Below are 22,279 nucleotides of genomic sequence, written 5' to 3'. Positions count from 1 at the left end.
GGTTGCCGGTGTCTCTGCAGTGATCACTGACCCCGTGCCCCCAGCTTCCGAATGCCGCAGGCCTGGGGTGGGGCCAGGGAAGCGCGTTTCCACGGAGCCCCCAGGCGATGCTGATACGGCTGGTCCAAGGGCCGGCCTCAGCTCCGGGGAGATTTCCTGGACACACCCGCGGCCCAAACTCAGGAATGTTTTGCCACGGGAACTGCCTTGTGGGTTTGGAAAGACGGCCTGGCCAGCAGAGAGGACCGAGGCCTGGCCGTGGAAGGTCACTTCTGCCTTCTGGGGGAGGGCAGCTTGGCAGAACTCATTCTGGGCAGACACATCCTGATTTTGCTACAGAGACAGGAAGTCAGGAGGGGGTGCCGACCTTTGGGTCCTGGCAAAGTAAAGGCCACTCAAGCATCTCCCTAAATGTCTGGAGTTCAGACAACCCCGTCCACCTCCTGTCCCGGGACACAGTGATTTCTGTCTCTCACTGGGGTGCCAGACCTAGGGTCCACACTTGGCTGTGGGGACAGGCTGGGAGGGACTTGAGGGCTGAGACTCAGAGGGTCCCCCTGTGCCAAGGGCTTGGTGACTGGCGCACGCAAGGAGCATTCGTGGGCACGTGGGGAGGACTTGAGGACATTAGGGGCAAAAGGGCTGCGTACTATTTTGGGCTCAAGTTGGGGGGTAAGGGGCTGCTGAAGAGAGGCCTGAGGGCTTGGAGAGACACGAGCCCCAGGATCCCCCCACTGCTGCCTCTATCCTCCACGGAAGAAAAGAGGGCCCCAGAGAGAGAAAGAGGGAGACTCGGGAGGTAAAGGGCAAGGGCGGCCAGAGCGCAGGCAGGAGGGCATGGCTGGTGGCTGGCGGCTGAGAGGTGGGGACGGGGCAGGTCGGGGGAGGGGTGGAGGTGGCCCACCCGGCGGGGGGGGGGGGTGGTGGAGAGTGGAGGGATGTAGGGCCAACTCGTTACCGGACCCTCCTCCCCTCCTGGCCCCTCTGCTTCTTCTAAAAATGTGCCCACACCCGGTCGACCCTCTTTGAAGGGACAGATGTCAGGGAGAAAGCTGATTACTGTCAAAGGCTGGAGGCTGCGACCGGAGCTCTCGGTGAGCGTGACCCAATTCTGAGCTATTCTCAGCCTGGTGGGAGCCGAGCTATTCCCTCCCGCCGACGCCGACTCCGCTCCCGAGGCAGCCTGACTTTGAAATGCCCTCCTCCCTCCGAGGGGCGAGGCGGGGAGGGCAGGCGAGGCCGGCTGAGACCCGCGGTCCCACGCCCTGCCCTGCCCCCCACCCCGCCCCTGCCACGCGGTCCCGCCACCCGAACCGCAGGGCCCCCCTGTCCGCCCGACGCGAGGGCAGGCCGTGTGATGCAGGGCTCGGAAAGGGCCCGCCCGCCCCCCCTCCCTGCACGCAGGCCAGGCCGCAGCCCCAGAGGGAGCAGAGAAGCAGGGGGGCCGGGCTGAGTTGACATCAGCTGGCCCCGCACGTGAACAGGCCTGGCTGAGGTCGGCCAAGAGCAGCCACACCGCAGATCTGAGGGCGAAAGGGACTGCTGCTGGCAGCCTCTGCGGCCATGGGGGGATAGGTATTTGTCATGTAGCACGCCTGCGTGACAGCTGATTGACCATGCACGTACCTCAAAGGCCGTGAGGTCACCCAAAGTGCTCCTTCCCCCCACCCCCACCCCGCTGGCCTGACGTTCCTGCGGTTCTCAGTTTTATTACACAACCGTGAGCACAGCGGGCGGATGAGCTGGGTTTTCCAGAGAAGTCTCAGTGTCAAACCTTCTCTCCCATTATCCTGAGAGACTGGCCAAGTGCCCCTGAAGCAAAAAGCTATTCGAGGACCTCAGACACCAAAGAACATTCTCAGACCCAGAGTGGCCCCAAGATTCTGGCATTGGAATCTGAGACGGAGACTGACGGCTTCCCGGAGGCGGTGGCAGCAGTGGCTCTCACCACAGCGATGACAATCACAGATGTTCTGGGTGCCCGGAGGGCTCAGCCAGAAGAGCGTGTGACTCTCGATCTTGGGGTCAGGAGTTTGAGCCCCACAACGGGCGTAGAGATTATTTCACAAACACCCCCTCTAATTTACAACAATCCAAAACGTCGTACGAGCACCAAGTGGGCAAACGCCAACTGGATATTTCAATCCCATGGCAGCTCCTCCCCACTCCCACCCCCAGGCAGGCACTGTGTGTGTCCTCCTCTCTGCCAGGAGGGAAGGGACTGTCACCACGGCGCCCAGAGGGAGGATGTGAAGCAGGTGGGCCCAGAGCCCGAGCCCCCCAGTGCAGGGCCCAGTGGAGTCTGGCCTCCCTGAGAATCAAGTCCAAATATCCTTGTCTGTCGGCGACTGCAGGGGGCCACCTCCTGGCAAGGCCTTCCTGATGGTCCCAACCCTCCGTCCCCCCTACACACCACGGGTTGAACCCCCTTCCCTTGCTTTGCATCACCTGCACCGTTGGTGCCTGGTTCCCGGGAGCCCCGCAGGGGCAGGCAGGCTCAGGGCTGCCCGAACGTCTGGTTCCCGGCGCCGGGAGGGCGTGACCCGTAGCAGGGGCTTGGTCTGCACTTGCCGGACTGGCGGACACGCCCCGCGAGGCTGGCCAAGAGGGCAGAGTTCTGAGGACTGGGCACCATTAGCCTCCACCTGCACATCCCTCCTGGGGCATCAGGGGCCAAGACCCCCAGCAGGGAGGCCCCACCAGTAGGCAGGGACACCCCCAGCCTGGCCTGTGAGCCCAACGGCCTCTGGGTAGAGTGGGACACCGTGTCTGGGCGGCCAGCCTGTGCGCACAGCAGCCTTGCAAACAGGGCAGGCGGCTACCAGTCTCAGAGGTGGGGACACTGCCCTCTACAACTCATCAAGCCGCCCTCTCCCAGGCCTGCCCGTGGGATTCCTGTCTGAGGCCTGTACACTCCCGCCTGGAAGGACCCTTGCTCACCCTCCTCCAGTTTCCACCAGCCCTTCCACACCTCGCACAGCGGTCACCTCTTCTGAGGAGCCTTCCGGGATTCCAGTGGAAATTGCTCTCCCCTTTGGCCTCTGTGGTTACAATCCAAGGGACCACACAGGGCAGGAGAGTGTCTAGGAGTCCCCGGTCAGCATGCAGAAGCTTGGCGGCCTGGGCCCCAGAGAGTCTCATTTCCTCTGGGCCTCAGCTTCTCCGCCTAGGCAGTGAGCTAGAGCCGGGTAGGAACAGCATCATCTCTCCGGCCTGCGGTCCCACACAGCCTGTCTGCCTGCCTTCAGCAACAGGTTGGAGAGAGAGGGGGGCCTGTGTCCCTAGAAGACAGACCAGGCAACGGAGGCAGACAAGGCTGGGGTGCGGGGGGGGGGGGGAGGTGGCGTGAGGGGGGCAGGTGTGGGGCAGTCCACCTGCTGTCCTATCCTCATGGAGCAAACAACCCTTCCTCATCACTTTGCTAGACAGGGTGTGGCCCCCAGCAGCCTGGCATCCGTTATGCCACCTGCTGCCCATCCAAAATCCCACCCTGGGGCCCCAACCCACCCCAGCCCAGGGGCTTCTGGTGGAGGGGGTGAGCCCCTCAGAGGCAGGCGAGGGTGAAGCATAGCGAGGGCAGGGGCAAAACACACCAGGGCTGAAGAGGGCAAGGCCCAGGGGGCTTCCTGGGGGAAGGGTGCGATCTCGGACCGTGACCCTCGGAGCAAGTGAGCCAGGGTCTCTAGGTGTCGGAGGGCTCGGATGCCCGAGGGGGGCAGCAGGGGAGGCAGTCAGACGTGTGACATCTTCAGGGCGGGTATAGGAATTTCCAGGAAAAACTGAGGGTCAGAGTGAGTGTCTGGGGCTGGGCAGGGGACGTCCCCGTGAATCCTTGCCCTGTGACCAGCCCCGTGCTGCTGACTCGCAGAGGTGGCTGTCACCAACCTGCTGACCGGCCACTCATCACGGGCCCTGGCCCTGCCTCTGGACACTGGGCTCCCCTTCTGCAGAACTGGGGGCACCACTTGGCTTTGGCTCCTTTGCCAGGAGACACGGGAGCAGAGAATGTTTCCCCAGGATGCTCCTGCCCGAGGCTGGGGCTGGGTGGCACTGAGACACATTTTGAGTGCGGTCTTTAAGGGTGCAGAGGAGTCCACCGGGGGCTCAGGGCCACACGGGGCTCCAGACGGAGGCTGACTTGGGCCCAGAGGGCTACCTGGGGCAAGGCTGATGCCTGGAGGCCCGGTGGGGTCACAGGGGCTCACATGGGGCTTGGCGGCACAGATGAGGGGCCAGAGGGCCACCCAGACTTGAGAGCTGCCCTGTGCCTGGTGTGCCCGTGGGGAGGGGTGCAGGCCTCCTGACCCCAGTCCTCTGGCATCCCCAGGCCCAGTGACAAACCAGGGCCGTGGTCTAGATCGCCATCCTCAGCCCCATCTGGGAAGTGGAGCTCGCCGAGGCGGGCCATGCCCTGTGCCAGACCTCCTGCGGGCCTCTCTCTCAAAGGCCAGGGGAAGGCACAGGTCCTCCTCTGTCCCCGAAGCTAAGCATCCGCTCAGAGGTCAGGCCAGGTCCCGGGAGGCAGGAGAAGGCTGGGACAGTGGTCCCAGGGCCCCAAGGAAATCTGGTGGGGCTCAGGTCCTGCCAGGAGGTTGGGAGGAAGAGGGAGCCCCGCCCTGTGACGCTTCCCCCAGGAGACCAGCCCCCCAGTAGGCCCACCTCCTTTGGCATCTTCCCACGGACTCAGGCCTGGAGGGTCTTTCTTGAGCTCTAGACCCTTCAGAGAGCATAAGAGACAGACCATGCTGTGAATGGAGGGTCCAGTGCTCTGGGATGGAAGGATGGAAGGACAGACGGACGGACGGACGGACACACACACACATACACACACACACAGGCAGACCCTCTCCCCCCTCCCCCACTAGGACAAGTGGCCCTTTCTGCAGCTGAGTGGGGGTGGCCACACACTCGCCCCTTTGTCCATCATGTCCCAGGCTGTTGTCCTGGAGTCCAGAGCCCCTGTCCAGACACCCCGCCCTGGGACAGGGAGAGGAAGGAACAGACCCAGGGCTGTGTGTAGGGAGGCCCAGCCCGGAGGCTGGTGTCGGGAGTGAGGGTCTGACTCAAGCGGCACCAAACAGACCAGGTGCACGGCAGGGGCAACGGTGTTTATTTCTCTGCCAGGCATGGTCGGGGGCCGGCCCCCTGCCCCCTGCCAGCACAGCACCCTGGGGCTCTCGTCCAACATGGGAAAACTGAGGCTCCTGATGACAGCTGAGGCCGAGGGCAGACACTCGGGCCCTTCCCGCAGCAGTGGCAGGCACGGATGCCAGAGAGCGGGGCAGGCCTGCCCTGGAGGGGTGCCCTCCCCCCTGGATGCGCCCCCGTGTCCCCAGGGCTCCCGTGAGGGTGGGGCACCCAAGTAGCTCCGGGGTTGGACAGCTGGGGTTCAAACAGCTGAGAGGGACCGCCAGCCGGATCACTTGAAGCACTTCTCCGCCCTCCTCTGGCTCCCGGCTAAGTGATGCCATGGTCTCGCTTCTTGACACGCCAGGGGCTCTGGCGGGACCGCGGCCACAGGAGGCACTTCGGCAGGGGGGCAGGGCTCCCCTCCCCCGTCTCTCCAACAGGAGGGGCCGCGGGACACTGCTGCTTGGCCTGTATAGCGCCAGGCAGGCTGGGCCAGGCCCGAGGCCACACGGCAAGACCACCTCTCCCTGGCCTCCGGGCCGGCCTGGCATGGGCAGCTCTGGTGGGGGAGGGGAGGGGGGGGGCCCAGGGCAGCGCCAGGCCTTGCCCCGGGGAGAGGACGAGCCAGGCCGCACACCGAGTGGGGCAGCAAGCCCCTGGTCCTTCTCCTCGGAGTCCTTGCTCCCCCCTCCCTGCCAGCTTGGGGCCTCCTGGGAAGGGGCACCCCTTGGCCTCAACACCCAGAAGAGCTGGCGACGGTGGAGATTTTCTGTGGCAAAAAGAACAGCAGCAGCTCGGGGAAGCAGAGCCCAGCAGTGACTGGGGCAGGAGGCCTTCCTGGAGCCGCCCCCTGGGGCCCCCCAGCCCTGCCCGCCCCCCCCCCCCCCCCCCGCCTTTCTAAACACAGGCCCGGCCTGGCGGTCGCCCCGCTGACCGTATAAGGTGGCCTCTGGCTGAGCCACACCTCCCCGCCTGGGCTCCGGGGAGGCCCGCTAGCTAGCCGGGGGTCTTGGTGGCAAAGGTCAGGTAGCCGGTGTGGCCCACGGCCTCCTTCATGGGTGTGCCACTGCGGAAGGGGCTGGCGTCGGGGCCGGCTTCGGGGCCCGGACCGGCCCCCAGGTCGGGCGCGGGCAGGCTGACGGTGCGCACGTTGTACACCCGGGGCAGCACCTCCAAGGTGCTCAGCTCTGAGAAGCCGCGGGCCGCCAGCGCCTGGCACGTGCGCTGCACCTGCTCGATGCACGGCGAGAAGGAGCAGAAGCGCCCACCTGCGGGGAGCCAGACGCGCAGTCAGGGGAGCCGGGCGGGGGTGGGGTGGGGGCTCAGGAGCCGGCAGCCTGAGGGCTGCGGACTGCGGGCCGGGCGTGTGGGTGCAGAGCCCGGGGCCCGAGGCCGGCCGAGTCCTCCACCACGCAGAGCCTGGCAGCAGGGTGGAGGAAGGGCAGAGGCCGGCGGGGCAGGGGGGGGCTCTCCGGGAGCCGCGTGGAAGGGGCCACTTAGACCGAGCCCACGGCCCTTATTTCTTTGGCCTTTGGCAGGCGCTTCTACGGGGAAAGCCGAGGGTCGGGGCCAGGAGGAACAACGGGCTCAGGGGTCAGGGGTCAGGGCAGAGCCCTGTCCCAGCTGCAGGAGCGCCGTGCCCAGAAGAGCACTCACCACACGGCACGGTGGCAGTGGGGGACGGGGCTCACCGGCGGGCGGAGGCTGTTGCTGTCACAGGAAATTAGAGGCTGTCACCCGCTCTGGGGAACAGGAGGCGCCGACGGCCAAGGATGACAGGGTGCAGGCGGGAGCTGACAGCCCCTTCCTGCCACCTCCCACCGGGGCCCACCTGCAGTGTCCCTCGGCCTGGCCCTCGTCCAGCCCACATCCCCATCCTAGCAAGGAGGGTGTGGGGAATGCGAGGCGGGGGAAGGGATGTGGCCGGGCAAGTCCTGGAATGTCCCTAAGGCCTGGTCACTTCAGCCACACCTGGGGACACACCCAGGGACCGCCAGATGGATCTTCGGGAAGGGGTGAGTTTGGAGGAAGCACGAGCAGTTTGATGGCAACCTAGAGGGCACAGTATCATCCCCAAGAAGGCCCCTGGCCCCTGAGCGTACTGCTGGGGACACAGGACCCTCTGGACGAGGGCTAGAGCCTTCCGGCCGGCCCGAGTCCCAGGGAGCCTGGGGACTGCACTTCGCTGGAGTCGGGCTCACAGAGCAGGCAGGTATCGGAAAATACGAGGCCCACGAGCAAGAGACACAGAGAGAGCCCAAGGGAGGGGCTTGGAGGGGTACAGGGGGTGGGGTCCGCAGATGGTGCAGCTCCCCCCGGCCAAGCACCAGGAGGGAGCCCCAACGACAGGAGGAAGGCTCGGGAGGGTGACCACGTGGACCTGGCATCATCCGGGGGCAAAGCTAGAAGGGGTGGAGGGGCGGGAAGCTGGGCTCAGCCCCTCCCGAGCCCCAGGCCACCTTGGCAGAGAGCAGGGACACGGCAGGGGACTCACTGGGACCCACTGCTGCTGCCTTGCTGTTTGAGGCGCGCCTTGGCACCTGTCTTTGGGGGGGGGGGCAGCCCTCCCCCTGGGGGTGCCTGGGCTGGCTCTCCACCCTCCTCCCCACCCTCTGTCCTGCTCTGCTCCGCAGGGAGGAGGGAAGGGGCCCTGGCTGCCTGGGCTGGCTCCTTCTCCACAAAAGGGAAAAACCCAGGGCCTCACCAGCGCCTCCCTGGCTCAGAGCCAATGTTCCCGCCTCCTTCCCGCCGCCTCCACATCTTGTATCTTCCCTAAAAGGGGCTACTCTGCTGGCTTGTGGCTGGTGGGGGGAGGGGAGACTCTTCGGGCAAGAGCTGGGGTCAGAGTCTGGAGGGCCCTGAGGTGCCTTAGAGGTGGCACCTCTAAGGTGGGGCTGCCACAGTCCCCAGGGAACTCAGCCGCCTCCCAGCTCCAGGGGGTGAGGGGTGGGGGGGAGCGGGGCAAGGCCAAAGAACACAGGCTCAGCCGGAGCCCCGTTCTCCCCAGTTCCTATTCCTCTCCACCTCCCCAAGAGCCTTCAGCCAGCCTGACCCACCCGACTTCAGGTCAAAAGGGGCCCTGGCCTGGCCACACTATGTGGCCTGTTGGCTTCTGACCTCTCTGGGCTTCAGACGACCCACACCCAAGGCCAGGCCCACACCAGAACCCCCAGCGTACCTTCAACCTTGAGGGCGTCCCAGGCGTGGCCCACAGCCTCCCAAGGAGACGGGATGTCCAGGAAAACAGCATCAGCCACGTGGCTCACACCAAAGCCGCTGCGGCATACGTCCTGGTTGCGCACCGTCACCCAGCGGCCCACTCGGTGCTCCTGGAACTCCTCCCGGGCCTTCTCTGCCCGCTGCTGGTGAAACTCCACCGAGTGCAGGTGGCCCGTGGGCGCGATGGTGCGGATAAGCGCGTGGGACACGGAGCCGCTGCCAGTGCCTGGCAGGAAGGGACGGGTGTCAGGCAGGACTGCCGGGGACACTTAAGAATCAACCCCACCCTGACTCTGGAAAAACCCACACGGGGCCCATGGGTCAGACGATCCTGGTCGCTAGTGGGCACCACTCCGGAACTGCCCAGCAGGTCCGGGCTGCCCACGGTTTTGTCACCGCGTCTGCACTGGGGCTGGGTGGGGACGCGACCGGCTGGGTTTGTTTCCGGGGTCTGCAGTGGGTCCAGGCGGCAGAGCGGCCGCCCTGCCCGATCCCAGCACCGGAGCAAACCCCGTCCCCGCCCCACACCCCCCACCCGGTGGCTGGCCCCGAGTCCCCCAAGCTCGCTGCCCTCTCAGAGGTCTGCCCACCTCCAGGCCTCGTGCAGCGGGAGTGTGGTGTGCCTCCGCCCTCGCTTCGCCTGGTCTCACGGCACCAAGACCCGGCGGCCGACTTGCCACCGGGCCCCACTCTCCCCCACGTCGCCGTCCGCCAGTTCTCTTCCACCCGCCCTGGCCACTCCCCAGATCCCGTCAGTGGTGCCCCTCCGCCTGACTTCTCACCTGGCTGTGCCCAGCTGGGGCTGCGTCCCCCCATGACCTCCCCCGCCCTGCGGTTCCGGGTGCCAGTCTTGATACACACTCCCCAGTGCCAGGTCCCTTCGCTGCAGACTCCTACTGTCCAGCACGCACGCACGACCTCCCAACACCCGACAGCGCTTGGCGTTAACGAGGACAAAGCCGGATCCGCTCCAAGCCCGAACCCCTCCCATCGGCCCTTCCTGCCCAGTCAACGACACCCACAGCTCGACCAGACATCGCAGGGGTGCCCCAGACTCCCCTCTCCCACCCCACATTCGGTCCACAGGTAGCTGCTGCCTCCACCCTGCCCCCGTGCAGCCTGGGCCCTCCTCCTGGCTCCGTAACCGCCACCAGACAGGCGATTCTGTTCCCCTCGGTGAGGCCCTGCTCTCGCCTCTCCACACGGGCACAGTGAGACCCGACCATTCTCCGAGCGGTGCCCGTTTCCTCCCGACCTCATTTCCTGCCCCTGCCACGCTGGCCTCCTTGCTGGGTCCTCACTCAGGGCCTCTGCACAGCTCACCCTTGGGGTGACACTCTCGCTTGCTTGGCTCTTGGCAGCGCCTCCTCCTTCTTCTCGTTTCCAACTGAATGTCCCCGTGCCAGAGGTCTTCCCAGACCGACTGAGGTGGAGGGACCTCTTGGAGCCACCCTCAAACACACAGTCCAGTTTTACTAGCCTCACAGCGATCACAGCACTGAAACAGTGACACTGGGCTTACTGTCCCCTCGGGGAAGGGACAACCTGGCCTGTCTTGTTCACGGCTGTACCCGCAGTTCCTAGAGGGCAGCTGGCATATTAGAGCCCAGAAGCACACCCACTGCACAGAGAGCAGTAGGGGATGGAGCTGGCTCGAGGGCCTGCTGCCCATCTGCCACCGGCCCCCCAAGTCCCCAGTGGCTGAGCAGCAGGCCTCTGCCTAGACCCCACTAACCCTCTGACCCACAGCCCAGGTTCTGCACCTGACTCTCCCTGTTTCAAAGTATCTGGCTGGCCAACACGGAGAAACAGGCCTGAGAGGGACAAGATGGCCTCAAGTCCTCAGACCTGGAAGCAATGGTTCTGGGAACTCTTTGTGACCTTGGAGCCCAGCTGCACAGCCCATGAGGCACGTGCTGGAAATACAGGTGCATCGGGCCTGGGCTGTTCCTGACCAGGCTGTATGCTTCAGTCTCCACCCCAGGTGGCCCCAGCGCGCGTGTGTGTGTGCGTGTGTGTGTGTGTGTGTGTGTGTGTAAGGGCCAGGAACGACCTCAGGCCCTGGGCTCAGTGACAGCAGTGCTGGCCGACGATGAGCTGGAGATAGAGACTCCCCACCTACAGTGAGTACCTCAGAGCAGCCCTGGTCTCCCTCCAGGAAGGGGAAACTCTCGGCCCTGGGGCTGGGTGGTCGGGAACTGCTGGGCCAGCCACTCTCTGCCCTCCTGTCAGCACAGGGGTAGCGACTGGCAGTCAGCACCTAGGCCAGAGCCAAGTGGCACTCTGGCCCTGCCTCGCCAAGGCAGGCAGGACTCTCACTGAACACCAGCTCCTCTGGGGGAAATCCCTGGTCCAGTGCCATCAACTCTCATTTAGATTACAGCACCTGCCTCCTAACTAGTGCTCCTGCTTCTGCCCTCACTCCCTGCAGTCAGCCCCCCCAAAACATTGGTAAAAAAGAAGCTGAGCAACCACGCCTGTCTTCAGGAAGGGCAGGATGGAGGCTGTCTGGATGCTGGGTCAGACTTTCATCTTCAAGTCAATTTTTCAGAATCAGGATTGAGGTAGCCCAAAGAACTCACCGGATTCACAGACCACAGAGCCAGGCCGAAGCTCCAGCATCATAGTGAGCAGAGCAATGTCAGTGGAGTAGAGGATCTGGGTGCGGTGTGGCAGGTTCAGTGTCCAGAGCTCAGGCGTGGGGTGGAGCACATACACCCAGCCACCTCGACCACAGGTCACCTTGGAGCCGAAGGGGCGGCCGATGAGGTCTACGGAGTGCCGCAGGACGCCATGCCGGGTCTGGGTCTGTGCCCCCCGCTGCACACGCACTGCCACCATTGCACCATGGCCCAGTGACAGGATGGCCGTGTCACCCTCTTTGATCAGCTCCTCATACGCCACGAAGCTCATGGTGTTGCTATCTGGCAGGTGCCTGAGACCTGGGAGAATGTGTGTGGGCATGAGCATGCAAAGGTGCCAAGAGGGTGCACCTGGGATCTGGGTGGAGGGCTGTCAGGCCCAGGTCCCAAGCGGTGAGGGTGGGGAGGCTGGCTCCGTCCCTGGCTCTGTCCAACAGGACGACCAACAGGCTGCACCCTGCACTGACGTGTTAAGCCCTTCTTGGTCTAGGTCATGAATTAGAAGTCATCGGCCCAAATCACAGATGGAGAAACTCAAGCGGGGCAATGGCAAAGGACGAGCCCACGATTTCCTACTAAGGATCAGACCCTCTCATCACCCTTCTCTGGGACACCGGCTCCCATTCTCCAGGTGTGAGAGGAGGGACCGGCCACCAGCGGGGCAGCGGTCAGTGGTCTGTGCTATCACCTGCAGGCCAGGCTTCATTCCACGGAACCCCCCTCACCCCAGTCTCCCCCAAAGCGGGCTTCCAGGCGGACGGGCGGCAAGGGGGGGATGCAGGAGAGGTAAGGGCCCCCCAGCAGAGGTTGGGGACGCGGCAGGCCGGGCCGGCACGGGGCGAGGGGGGTGCCGCACCGAGTCTCACCCGCCAGGCTCGGCGGGCTCCCGCTGCCGGACGCTCCGCACGTGGCCGCGCGACGCTGCCTCCGCACTTCCGGCTCCGGCGCGGCGCCCGCGGATGGCGTCACGGCGCCCCGCCCCTCGCGCGCGGGATGCCGGGACCCGTGGGCAGCCCCTCCCCGCTGCGGAGCGCGCCTCCTGGGCGGCCTCTGCTCGCTACGACTTCGCTGTTTATACAAGCTCGTGCAAAGGACAAACGAGAAGTTCCAGCGTCCCCTCGGTCGGGCTGCTGTGGGCGGGGACCGGGGCAGGGCCTCGTAACGCACTCTTTTTGGCATCCCTGAAGTCCCCGGAAAGGCTGGCCCTTTGCTAGCTGCCCACGCCCTACGAGGACACTTTGCCTTGGCCGTGTTGTCCCAGCAAACCACTCTGGGAACACCTCACACTGGGCCCCAGGATGAATTCCAGAAAATGGAATTGCAGATCAGAGGGTCGTCCCAGAAGGCTCTGGCCCGAAGGGTCTGCAGAAGTGGCCTTAGGCCAAGCCTTGCCTCCCCTGCAGGGGCACATTCTCCACTTCGGGGAGGCGGCGGGCGGTCCCCTCCCGGACCCGGGGCACAATGAGAGCTGCGTGAACCGGGCTCACATTGGGGGTGCTGAGGACCAGGTGAGCAGCCTGAGCAGGCACACTGGGGGAAGGGCAGCGGGAACACAGGGGCAAAAAAAATAAAAGGGAAGCGGCAGCCCTGTTCTGTCTCAGCAGGGCTGATTCAGAGCCAGTTCCTCTGTAGAGAGGGCGTGGGGCGGAGGGGTGGACAGCAGGGGATATGGAATGCCTTCCTCTAGCACTCAGCTCCCAGCACCCTGGGCTCGTTCTGATAGAGCCCCTCAAGCCCACCTTGGGCTTAGTCTGGGCCCTACTAAATCGAGTGACTGTAGGCCACACCCCAGCCTGACAAAATGGGAGTGGCCAGGCCCCTGCAGGGCCAGCCTGTCCGTGGGGCACTCTGAATTCTTCTTTTTCTGGGGCCAGGACTGCCAGGGTGCCTGTGGCCCTTGCCATGGGCCCCTCAGAGAGTCCAGGGTGGAAACCAGGTTCCTAACCTTAGCTCCCCCCACCATGCCTCTGCCCTGGCTGGGTCTGGGTCTGGGAACCTCTCAGGGGTAAGAAGGTAAGGGGACTTAAGTGGCCACCTAAGTGGGTTATTGTTCCTTTTCGGCCAGCACTCTGGCCACCAGCTGCCCACGTGGCTCATTATGGCCTTGCTGCTTCTTCCCCTTAACATGGAGACAAGCCAGCCCCATCTACAGCTTGACAACCTCTGTTCCAGGTCACTCTGCTTCACTCTCTTGGTGATGCACCTGCCTGAATCACCCCCTAATTGCTCCACTGGGAGATTTCAACTTTCCACTTCTGGGGGTTCCTCTTCCCCAGCCTCTCAGCTGTGCTATGGAGCTGAGGTTGGGTGCCTACTAAGAGCCTAAATTGGGACTTAGTGACTCGGCAGTGGTTTCCTGTGGTCCCAACTTCCCACTTGCCTCTCTGTCTGTGACTGGTTGGCTAGCTTCTCCAGTGCCCCCTCCTCTAGGTAGCCTACCCAGAGTTGCCCATGTGCTCCATCTGAGGCTGCCCCAGCCCTGAGCGGCATCCTTAGCACTGCTCCCCAAAGCCCCAGCTGATTACTCAGGTCAGGTGGACACTTTGCCCAGGGCAGAGTTTGTATGTTGGGACTCCCCTACCAAGAACTGGTTCTAAAGAACCCCAGGTAAGTATCATTATATTAAACCTTCTCCACAATCCTGTCAGGGTGGGGACCACTTTATGGAAACTCAGGCTAGGTAACTGCCTGAGGTCACAGCCAATGGGGGATTGGGATTTAAAGCCAGTAAACCTAACTTGAGAGAACCAATGGCAGATTTGAAGAAAGGTGGGAACAGGCAGGAAAAAGACCCTGGAGACAAGGGTCACGGGCACCCTGTCAGGAAGAGAGAAGCTGAAGATGTCCACGGGGGGGGGGGGGGGGGGGGAGGCTGCCCCTGGATCAGGTGCCCTGACGTCCCCCTTTCTCTGGGTAGCCCAGGCTCTTACCCCATGGTGCTCAGTGACCCCAAAGCAGCCCCTACCCCTCTCCTGACTGCAACCAACTTCCCCTTTGGGTTCTTCAGGGCTCAGGGACGGGGCACCAGGAGCAAGCAATGCCCATCCTGTCTTTTAAGCACAGGCTCTGAGAATGACCTCTGGCTCCTTGCCTGTCTCTCCCACTTGGCCTACCCCCCCTGCATGCCTGGCGCTGCACCCCACTGGGCAGGCTGAGTTTGTGGATGAAAAGCTGGGGACTCCATTGAAGCTCCCCTCCCCCTCTAGGGCTGGCTGGTTAATGTGCAACCAGGTGTGATTTCTGAGGAACCTGGACCATAAACTCGTTGGGTGATGTCACCCAGCTTCTTGCCCAGACGCTGCCAAACCGGCTCCTTGGGCCCTGGGGAAAATGGAGGGTCCACAGACAAGAGCCAGGTCACTGGGGCAATGTTATTCTTGGTGAGGTGGAGGCTGGCACCGTCCAGGCCTCCCCACCCCTTGCTCCTCTGCTCTGGGACCACACGGGCTCCCAAGCAGCCCCTGGTAGGGAGCCATCCCCTGACATTTGGGTCTAAAGGCCTTGAAGGCCCCCTGCCCTTCCCCCATCGCAGCTGTTGACCACCCATGCTGTCAATCTAGTGCAGCCTGGGCTTGGCCAGCCCTGGGGTGGGGGGTCGGGGGGGGTGGTGGTCCCCAAGATGGGTCCCAGGTTAAGTTAGCTCAGGGCCAGGCACTCCAGGACCAGTGAGGGGTTGCTGGACCTCTGACCTGTCTCTTCTGTCACCCATCTTCTGATCTGCCTTTGCTTATCTGCGAAAGGTTAAAACACCCCTCTCAGAGGCTGAGGATTTCTGGAGCCTCAAGCAGCAGTGTCACAGGACCTGACCTTGAGCAAGGCAACCCCAAACCTCTGGACCTCACCTCTCCAGCTTGGACCTTGCTTTTGGGGGGAGAGGGGATAGGACCCTTCCCTCCTCCCACTCAGCAGGTCAGGCCCTTGGTGGCCTGAGGGTGGCGTGGGGGACGGGTTGAGAAGCTGCAGAGGCTGAAGACAAAGAGGAAGCCCTGAGTGCCCCTCACCCCATGTCTGAAAGCTAAGTCTGCCTTCAGGTTTCCAGAAACAGAAACTTGAGCCCATCAGGCTTTTGGGGGTGGGGAGGTGGAAAAGGCAACTGCAGATTATTTCTAAAATGGGAGGAAGGGGCTTCAAGGGGCACAGGGGGCAGGAATTCCAGGCTTAAGGGACACCTGCTGTCTGGGCAGTCCTGCCCATTTGCCTCTTTACCTTGGTTTGTTTTATGTGTCTAAGAAAATGTTGACTGGGAACAGGTCAAAGCACGCCAAGGTGAGCGAGGGAAGAGACAGAAGTCCCGTGCGTGGTAACCGCAGGGACAGCCTAGCGACACTCCACGCCCTCTGGTGCGCACACAGGCGGAGGTGAAGGGGCTTGCTCATCCTGTGCCTCTTTGCTCCAGTGCCGGTTCCTCAGAGGTACCAAATCCCCTGGAGCTCCTTGCTCCGCCTCTGCCCTGCCCCCAGCCCCCGCAGCACCCGTCTCCTCCCGGATGGCGACGTGATTTCATTCACGTGGCTGGTCACTCATGGCCAGCCTTCCAGCAGCAGCGTGATGTTCACCTTGCTGTCCCCCAGAGCTCACTGTGTGGTCCTGGAGGCGTTTTGTTACATACACACAGAGAAGGGTGTCCCCTCCTTTCTTGCCTTATTCACAAGACGATGCATGGCGTGCATTAACACACAAGCTCCAATCGACTCTTCTTTTTCTCTTTTCATTTTGTTGCATGAAGGAATTGCACGGTTACAAGTTAAAAGCAGACCCCAAATGGTTACATTGTACAAGCTGTGGGGTTTTTAAACTTGTGGCAAGGGACAGAAGGGAAATTCTACTCGTTGCAAGGAAATCCTCACTTAAGCTTAATCAAAAGCACTTAAAACCCATGAAACTGGGGCGCCTGGCTGGCTCAGTCAGTGGAGCACGCGGCTCTTGATCTCAGGATCGTGAGTTCAAGCCTCAAGTTGGGGGAAGAGATTACTTAAAAAAAAAAAAAAAAAAAAAAAAAAGAGAGATGATAATAATAAAAAAACCAAGTGGGTAACTTCAACTAGGGCTCCTTTGCCACTCCAGTCTCCACGAGGAATTGGCGTATGTCCTCGCACTGGTCGCCCTGCAGCTGAATTGCTTCATATTCTGGGTGCTCAATTACATCACCATTGCAGGGGAATTTCTTAAACACCTTATTAGTTCCTTTTTGTTGTAATCATCAATGACCCCTTGGATAGTAGTAAGGGTCTCCCAGCCATTTCTCTGTTGGCTTCATATGTGGACAAGACCTTCAGTGTCCGCAGGAAGATCGTCACTCTTACTCACGTCGGCAAAGGGTTTGGAAGAGGGGATGTTCTAGATAGTGGACGTGGGATAGGATCTCTTTTCCGCCATGAAGGTGGCCTGCAGAAGGCTCTCATGGGACAAGGCAGATGGATCTTCAAGAGGTGAGGGGGCCGAGGGGGAGGCTGCTGAGTCCTTGCTGGTGGCTCAGTGACTAAGGGTCTAACTCACTTTTATTTTTATTTTATTTTATTTTAAAAAATTTTTTTTAAGTTTATTTATTTTTAACAGGGACAGAGAGCGAGCATGAGCTGGGGAGGGGCAGAGAGAGAGAGGGAGACACAGACTCCGAAGCAGGCTCCAGGCTCCAAGCTATCAGCACAGAGCCCGATGCAGGGCTCGAACTCACAAACCGCGAGTGAGATCATGACCTGGGCTGAAGTCGGATGCCCAACCGACTGAGCCACCCAGGCGCCCCCTAACTCACTTTTAAAAATAGCTGTGTTAATACTCTACACTGGGGATGTGCCTTCCTACCCCTGGCCAGTCCCCAAGTGATGGGCATCGAGTTCATTTGTGTGTTTTCCCCACTGCACATCTCTACCTGCAGGGATGAGACCGTCCTTTCTAAAGGCTGGATTCCTAGAAGTGGGATTGCTGGGTCATGGAGTACAAACGTTTTTAATTTTAATAGATACTGCCAAATTACTTTTCAGAAAGGATGTAGCAGTTCACAGTTGCAGGCCGCGTGTGACCGTCTGTCTCTCCACATTCCAACCCATGGCCGACACTGGCTGGTGTGTCTTTCACATTTTTGCCATCTGGGTGTTTTGGGGGCAGTGGAAGTCCTTGTTTTAATTTGCACGATCCTCATTTCTAGCGACTCGTTGTTGTTTTTTAAATCTCACATATGCTTATTGTTTGTGTTTCCTCCCATCTTTGCTGAGAGTCTCTGGGGGACTACCTTTGGGGGTGGGGTGGGGAGATGAACTTGTCCCCTGTGGAAAGGGCCCAGGGCTGGGGTCTGGAGGCTCTGAGACCGCGCACTCCCCAGCGGCCTCCCAGGACCACATTGTTCTCTCACCTACCAGGAAAGGCTGGCCCCGGGGGTCTCTGGCTTGGGTCCCCTGGCGCCGGGGGACTTGCCCAAGGTCAAGGCACCACGGGTGCCACCCCACTGGGCCGCAGCCAGATTGCACCTCCCTCGAGCTTAGCTCTGCACCAAGATCGCCAGGGAGATGCCTGCGGGCACCTTGAGGAAGGTCGGCAGCTCCGGGCCAGCTCGGATGGGGCGGGGGTGGGGTGGGTGGGTGGAAGGGTTAGTACCTGCTGCGGGAGCCTGGGCCGGTCACGCCTGGACCCTCGTCGAGATCCAGGGACTGGCGGGGCTAGGGAGGGCAGGAGCAGGGCTGCAGATGAGCCCAAGCGTCTTCAAGTGCCCAGTGGCTCTTCTGCCTCAGTTTCCCGCCCGGAGGCAGCGCGGGGAGAACTACAGAATATCCAAGGGCCTGAGGCTTCAGCCGCGGGGTCTTGGGCAGGCGCCGGGTCGGATAGGCGGACTGCGCGGGGTCCCAGCAAAGGGATAACAGGGGTGGGCGGCCGGGTGGGGGGTTGTCGGGGGCTGCGGGTGGCGGACAAAGCGACGGCACCACCCCGCAGCGCGGCCCAATGGAATGAATGGGCTATAAATAGCGGCCAATGGGCGGCCCGCGTCGCGCCCCTTAAGAGCCGCGGGAGCGCGGAGCCACCGCTGTTCGCCTGCGCCGCGCCCAGAGCTGCCGACCGACCGAGCGCCCCTGCCCCGCCCGGCTGCCCGGTGAGTGGGCCCGAGGGCTGGGGGGAGGGGGGGCGGCCGCCTGGGAGCCGGGGTGGGGGCGCTGCGCACGGAAGGAGCTCGTGGGCAGCAAAGTCGTGCACGCCGGGGGCCGCCGCCCGGAGCGCGCGCGCCGGCTGGGCCTGGGGTCCTGGCGGTGCGGGAGTCTCCCCCGCGCGCGCGCTGCGGACCCCTCTGACCTTGGCCGCGCGCCCCAGGGTGACCAGGAGCAGGGGCAACGAGGCCCTGAATGGTCCGCAGGTCCCTGGGGGGCCGGTGCGCCGGGTCCCCGCTCACCCTCGAGTCTCCCCGCAGCCTTCCGCTCGCCGCCGCCATGCCCTTCTCCAATAGCCACAACGCGCTGAAGCTGCGCTTCCCGGCCGAGGACGAGTTCCCCGACCTCAGCGGCCACAACAACCACATGGCCAAGGTGCTGACCCCTGAGCTGTACGCGGAGCTGCGCGCCAAGTGCACGCCGAGCGGCTTCACACTGGACGACGTCATCCAGACCGGCGTGGATAACCCGGGTACGCGCACCTCGGTCCCGGGGTCAGGGTACCGGGTCGTCTTATCTGCAAGACACTCCCCTGGGGCTCGGGCCCAGCGCCTCCCCTAGAACCCCTCCCAGGCTAGGGTTCCCGCGGCGCCCCCTTCCCGCGAATAACCTCAGGGTCCTGAGGGGCTCAGTCAGGCCTGGCAGTGACGCCACTGTCCCCATTCCGCGCTCCCCCCAGGTCACCCCTATATCATGACCGTGGGCTGCGTGGCAGGCGATGAGGAATCCTATGACGTGTTCAAGGAGCTCTTTGACCCCATCATCGAGGACCGGCACGGAGGCTACAAGCCCAGCGACGAGCACAAGACCGACCTCAATCCCGACAACCTGCAGGTACGAGGTGGCCCCGAGGTGGCCCCGGGTGGCGGGGCGGGCTGGGGAGGGGTCCCCCAGGGCTCACCGCCGCTCTGCCCCCAGGGCGGCGACGACCTGGACCCTAACTACGTGCTGAGCTCGCGGGTGCGCACGGGTCGCAGCATCCGCGGCTTCTGCCTCCCCCCGCACTGCAGCCGCGGGGAGCGCCGAGCCATCGAGAAGCTCGCTGTGGAAGGTAGGGGTCGCACCTCTGTCCCCGTGCGGCTTGTTAACCAGTCACCCCAGTCACCTGAGCCGCCGCTGCCGCGCTCTTATCTGCGCGCCGGGTCCGGTTTCCCCGGGGGGACGGCGGCCTGGGGCCCTGCGAGGGCCGGCCCGGCCGGGGCTCCCACAAAGCTGGGCGGGCGTGAGCACAGGGGCTCCCGTGTGTCCTTCTGAGCGCGCCCCTCCGCAGCTCTGGCGAGCCTGGACGGCGACCTGGCCGGCAGGTACTACGCGCTCAAGAGCATGACCGAGGCAGAGCAGCAGCAGCTCATCGACGACCACTTCCTCTTCGACAAGCCCGTGTCGCCCCTGCTGCTGGCCTCCGGCATGGCCCGCGACTGGCCCGATGCCCGTGGCATCTGGTGCGTGCCCAACTCCTCTCGCGGATCCCCCCCCTTCCCCTTCCCCTCCTCCCCTTGGCCCTCCCCACACCAAGGCCAGGCTGAGGAGGAAGGAAGAGGGAGGAGCCGTGCTCCTAGGACAGGTTTGGTGCTTCCCAGGCCTCCTCGCAGGTGACCTTGACCACACAGGTGCATCAAGGGACGCCAGCTGGTAGAGGCTGAGGCCTCGTGGGATCTTGGAGGTGGGCATTGGGTCGCTTTGACTGCTCTCCTCCGCCCTCCTCTTGGGAGCCGGAGCTTCTGGTTTTCTCACCCCTTTCCCCGCAGGGACTCTGCCAGGTGCTGGGTGACGCAGACACTTCCTAGTGGGAGTGGGAGTGGGGGTGAGGGTGGGGAAGGCTTACAGCTCCTGCCTCCACTGTGTGCATAGGGAGGCTTCTGTGCCCAGATACAGCGGTCCTCTTGCCCCTTACCTCCTAGGTGGGGCCCTCGTCCCTCCCCCACACCCAGGCCACGCGGCACATGACTGGCTAGAGGCTAGAGCACAGCTCCGGGCTTTTTGGACTCTCTCTGAGGTGTCCTGGCTTCCCTGCCTACCTCCAGAGTGTGGTCCTGGCAGAAGCCCAAGCTTCTGGGTATAGCCGGATGGAACACCTCAGGGACTTGGAAAGTTCCTGGGGTCTGGGGACCCCCTAAAGCTTTTTTTTGGATGTGCTCTGAGACCTCCAAGGAGGAGGCTTGACCGTGCCCCTCCCCCAGGCACAATGACAATAAGACCTTCCTGGTGTGGATCAACGAGGAAGACCACCTTCGGGTCATCTCCATGCAGAAGGGGGGCAACATGAAGGAGGTGTTCACTCGCTTCTGCAATGGCCTCACCCAGGTCAGGCCTGACCACCCCCAAACTGGGCTGGCACGAGTGGGGTCTGGGGCCAGGGAGGGCGCAGGGCCAAGCCCCAGAGTCAGGCCAGGATGTGGGCGTCCCATCAGTCCCCCTGGGAGCCCTGGTCTCCGTTACCTCAGGGTCCTGCCAGGGGACTCCTGGGTCCGAGGGTGTCCCCCACCTGGTGCCTTGGAGGTGCCCCTCAGCCAGGCCAACCCTGTCTCACCTTCTCCACCTCCAGATTGAAACGCTCTTCAAGTCTAAGAACTACGAATTCATGTGGAACCCTCACCTGGGCTACATCCTGACCTGCCCGTCCAATCTGGGCACAGGGCTGCGGGCAGGTGTGCACATCAAGCTGCCCCACCTGGGCAAGCACGAGAAGTTCCCGGAGGTGCTCAAGCGGCTGCGGCTTCAGAAACGAGGCACAGGTGAATGGGGCGGGTGGTCTTCTCCCCCTGGGGCAGCCCCCCACCCCAGTCCTGCTGACCTGGTTGTCTCCCCAGGTGGTGTGGACACAGCTGCTGTGGGCGGGGTCTTCGACGTCTCCAACGCAGACCGCCTGGGCTTCTCGGAGGTGGAGCTGGTACAGATGGTGGTGGACGGCGTGAAGCTGCTCATCGAGATGGAGCAGCGGCTGGAGCAGGGCCAGGCCATTGATGACCTCGTGCCTGCCCAGAAGTGAAACCCTGGCCTGCACCTGCCACCACCACCACCAGCCCCGCTGCTTCCTAACTTATTGCCCGGGCAGTGCCCACCACGCACCCTGATGTCCGCCGCCTGGCGGCTGAGCCCTTAGCCTCGCTGTAGAGACTTCCGTCGCCCTTGGTAGAGTTTATTTTTGTGATGGCTAAGATGTTGCTGATGCTGGAATAAACTAGGGTTTCGGCCTGCCACGAGTCTCCGAGTAGTGGCTCCCCTTTCCCGAGGCTGTTCTGGGACCCAGGAGCCAGGATCTGAGGGCCTCAATCCTGGATCTACCCTTTCTGCTTCACTTTCCTTCAGAAGGGACAAAGTCAGGAGGCAGTCACTGTACTTGGCTCCCCTGCAGCCCTGGGATGGGCTGGCGGGGGGGAGGGGCCAGTAGGGGGAGGAGCTCTAGGGCGACAGAGCCCCAGCCGGAGCATCTAAGGGCATTTGGGCCCTGGGAGGTGGAGCCTGGCACTTTTGCTCAACCCCATCCCGCAGTGTGGGAGGAGGTGTGGATGCCGTGAGGGGAGGGTGGGTCTGGAGGGTGGGTCTTGCCCCCCTAATCTAGTTCCTTTTCCAGTCAGGGTCTCTGCCACCTCTCCTCCCCACCTACAAGAGCCCCTAAATAATCCCTCTCCTCAGCTTCCCTTCCTCACAGCCTCAGGCAGGGCAGACAGTACCCCCTTCTTGCTGCCCCCAGGCCCAGCCCTTCAGTCCCTTTCAGAAAGCCCTGGGGCCCCTTTGGAGCCCCCTCCTCCTTGCAGCCCCCTCTCCAGGACCCTCAGGCGCTCCACCCCTTGGCCTCCCAGGGCGGGTCCTCAACATAAGGTCCCTGGGCGGGAGGGTGGGTTGGGGTCTCGCTTTCCCAGCCACTCTACAGCTGCCACAGTTCCCGACTGATCTCACACCATGGTGGGCTGGGGCCGTAGAGGTGGAACCTGTGAGCCAGCCAAGGGCAGGGCTTGTCCCCCAGCTCCACAGCTCTGTGGACAGTCTGTGCTGCCACCTGCCGGCCAGGGCCACCTCTGTCCTGGTCTCCCACCCCCACCCCCATCAGAATCTGGGGTACCCCAACTCCTCACGCTTTGGGTCAGCAGGCCCTAATCCCCACCAAGGTTACCCTGCAACTAGGAAGAGAACAGGGCACGGCCTTTGTGCCCA

At 63.1% G+C, this 22,279-nt stretch overlaps 2 protein-coding genes and 1 pseudogene across 7 annotated transcripts; 1 reads left to right on the top strand and 2 right to left on the bottom strand.

The window, feature by feature from the left end:
• Window positions 1–5,093: 5,093 nt before the first annotated feature.
• On the bottom strand, window positions 5,094–12,391 carry TRMT61A (tRNA methyltransferase 61A). 4 transcript variants are annotated; one of them, XM_045448362.1, is made up of 4 exons: window positions 11,858–12,048; window positions 10,932–11,291; window positions 8,309–8,575; window positions 5,094–6,398 (listed from the first exon to the last, which is right to left on the bottom strand). In XM_045448362.1, the coding sequence occupies exons 2-4, from the start codon at window positions 11,260–11,262 to the stop codon at window positions 6,127–6,129; spliced, it is 870 nt and encodes a 289-aa protein (XP_045304318.1). In that variant the 5' UTR covers window positions 11,263–11,291; window positions 11,858–12,048; the 3' UTR covers window positions 5,094–6,126. The 4 variants fall into 4 exon arrangements, with proteins under 4 accessions (XP_045304318.1, XP_045304320.1, XP_045304321.1 ...); XM_045448364.1 differs by having other exon boundaries at window positions 11,848–11,974; XM_045448365.1 differs by lacking the exon at window positions 10,932–11,291 and having other exon boundaries at window positions 11,858–12,391.
• A 464-nt stretch (window positions 12,392–12,855) lies between these two features.
• Window positions 12,856–21,322, top strand: CKB (creatine kinase B). Of its 3 annotated transcripts, none has more exons than XM_045448360.1 (8): window positions 12,856–13,598; window positions 18,385–18,596; window positions 18,804–18,958; window positions 19,043–19,175; window positions 19,395–19,566; window positions 20,305–20,428; window positions 20,670–20,859; window positions 20,935–21,322. In XM_045448360.1, exons 1-8 carry the CDS (start codon window positions 13,555–13,557, stop codon window positions 21,111–21,113), a joined length of 1,209 nt encoding a protein of 402 aa, XP_045304316.1. In that variant the 5' UTR covers window positions 12,856–13,554; the 3' UTR covers window positions 21,114–21,322. The 3 variants fall into 3 exon arrangements, with proteins under 3 accessions (XP_045304316.1, XP_045304317.1, XP_045304315.1); XM_045448361.1 differs by lacking the exon at window positions 12,856–13,598 and adding an exon at window positions 17,937–18,072; XM_045448359.1 differs by lacking the exon at window positions 12,856–13,598 and adding an exon at window positions 17,937–18,072 and having other exon boundaries at window positions 18,804–19,175.
• On the bottom strand, window positions 14,894–16,595 carry LOC123582280 (annotated as a pseudogene).
• Window positions 21,323–22,279: the final 957 nt, after the last annotated feature.

This window comes from Leopardus geoffroyi, chromosome B3 (genome assembly GCF_018350155.1).
Source record: "Leopardus geoffroyi isolate Oge1 chromosome B3, O.geoffroyi_Oge1_pat1.0, whole genome shotgun sequence".
NCBI lineage: Eukaryota > Metazoa > Chordata > Mammalia > Carnivora > Felidae > Leopardus > Leopardus geoffroyi.
Note: the sequence above shows the minus strand (reverse complement) of the source record. Positions and strands in the feature narration are given on the sequence as shown.

Coding starts and splice junctions, on each gene's coding strand:
- CKB (XM_045448359.1), top strand. CDS start 18,404: ATGCCCTTCTCCAATAGCCACAACGCGCTGAAGCTGCGCTTCCCGGCC. Junction 19,176..19,394: donor CGAGAAGCTCGCTGTGGAAG/GTAGGGGTCGCA, acceptor GCCCCTCCGCAG/CTCTGGCGAGCCTGGACGGC. Junction 19,567..20,304: donor CCCGATGCCCGTGGCATCTG/GTGCGTGCCCAA, acceptor CCCCTCCCCCAG/GCACAATGACAATAAGACCT.
- TRMT61A (XM_045448363.1), bottom strand. CDS start 11,319: ATGCTCATGCCCACACACATTCTCCCAGGTCTCAGGCACCTGCCAGAT. Junction 8,576..10,931: donor CTCTGTGGTCTGTGAATCCG/GTGAGTTCTTTG, acceptor CCTTCCTGCCAG/GCACTGGCAGCGGCTCCGTG. Junction 6,399..8,308: donor GGACGCCCTCAAGGTTGAAG/GTACGCTGGGGG, acceptor GGCTCCCCGCAG/GTGGGCGCTTCTGCTCCTTC.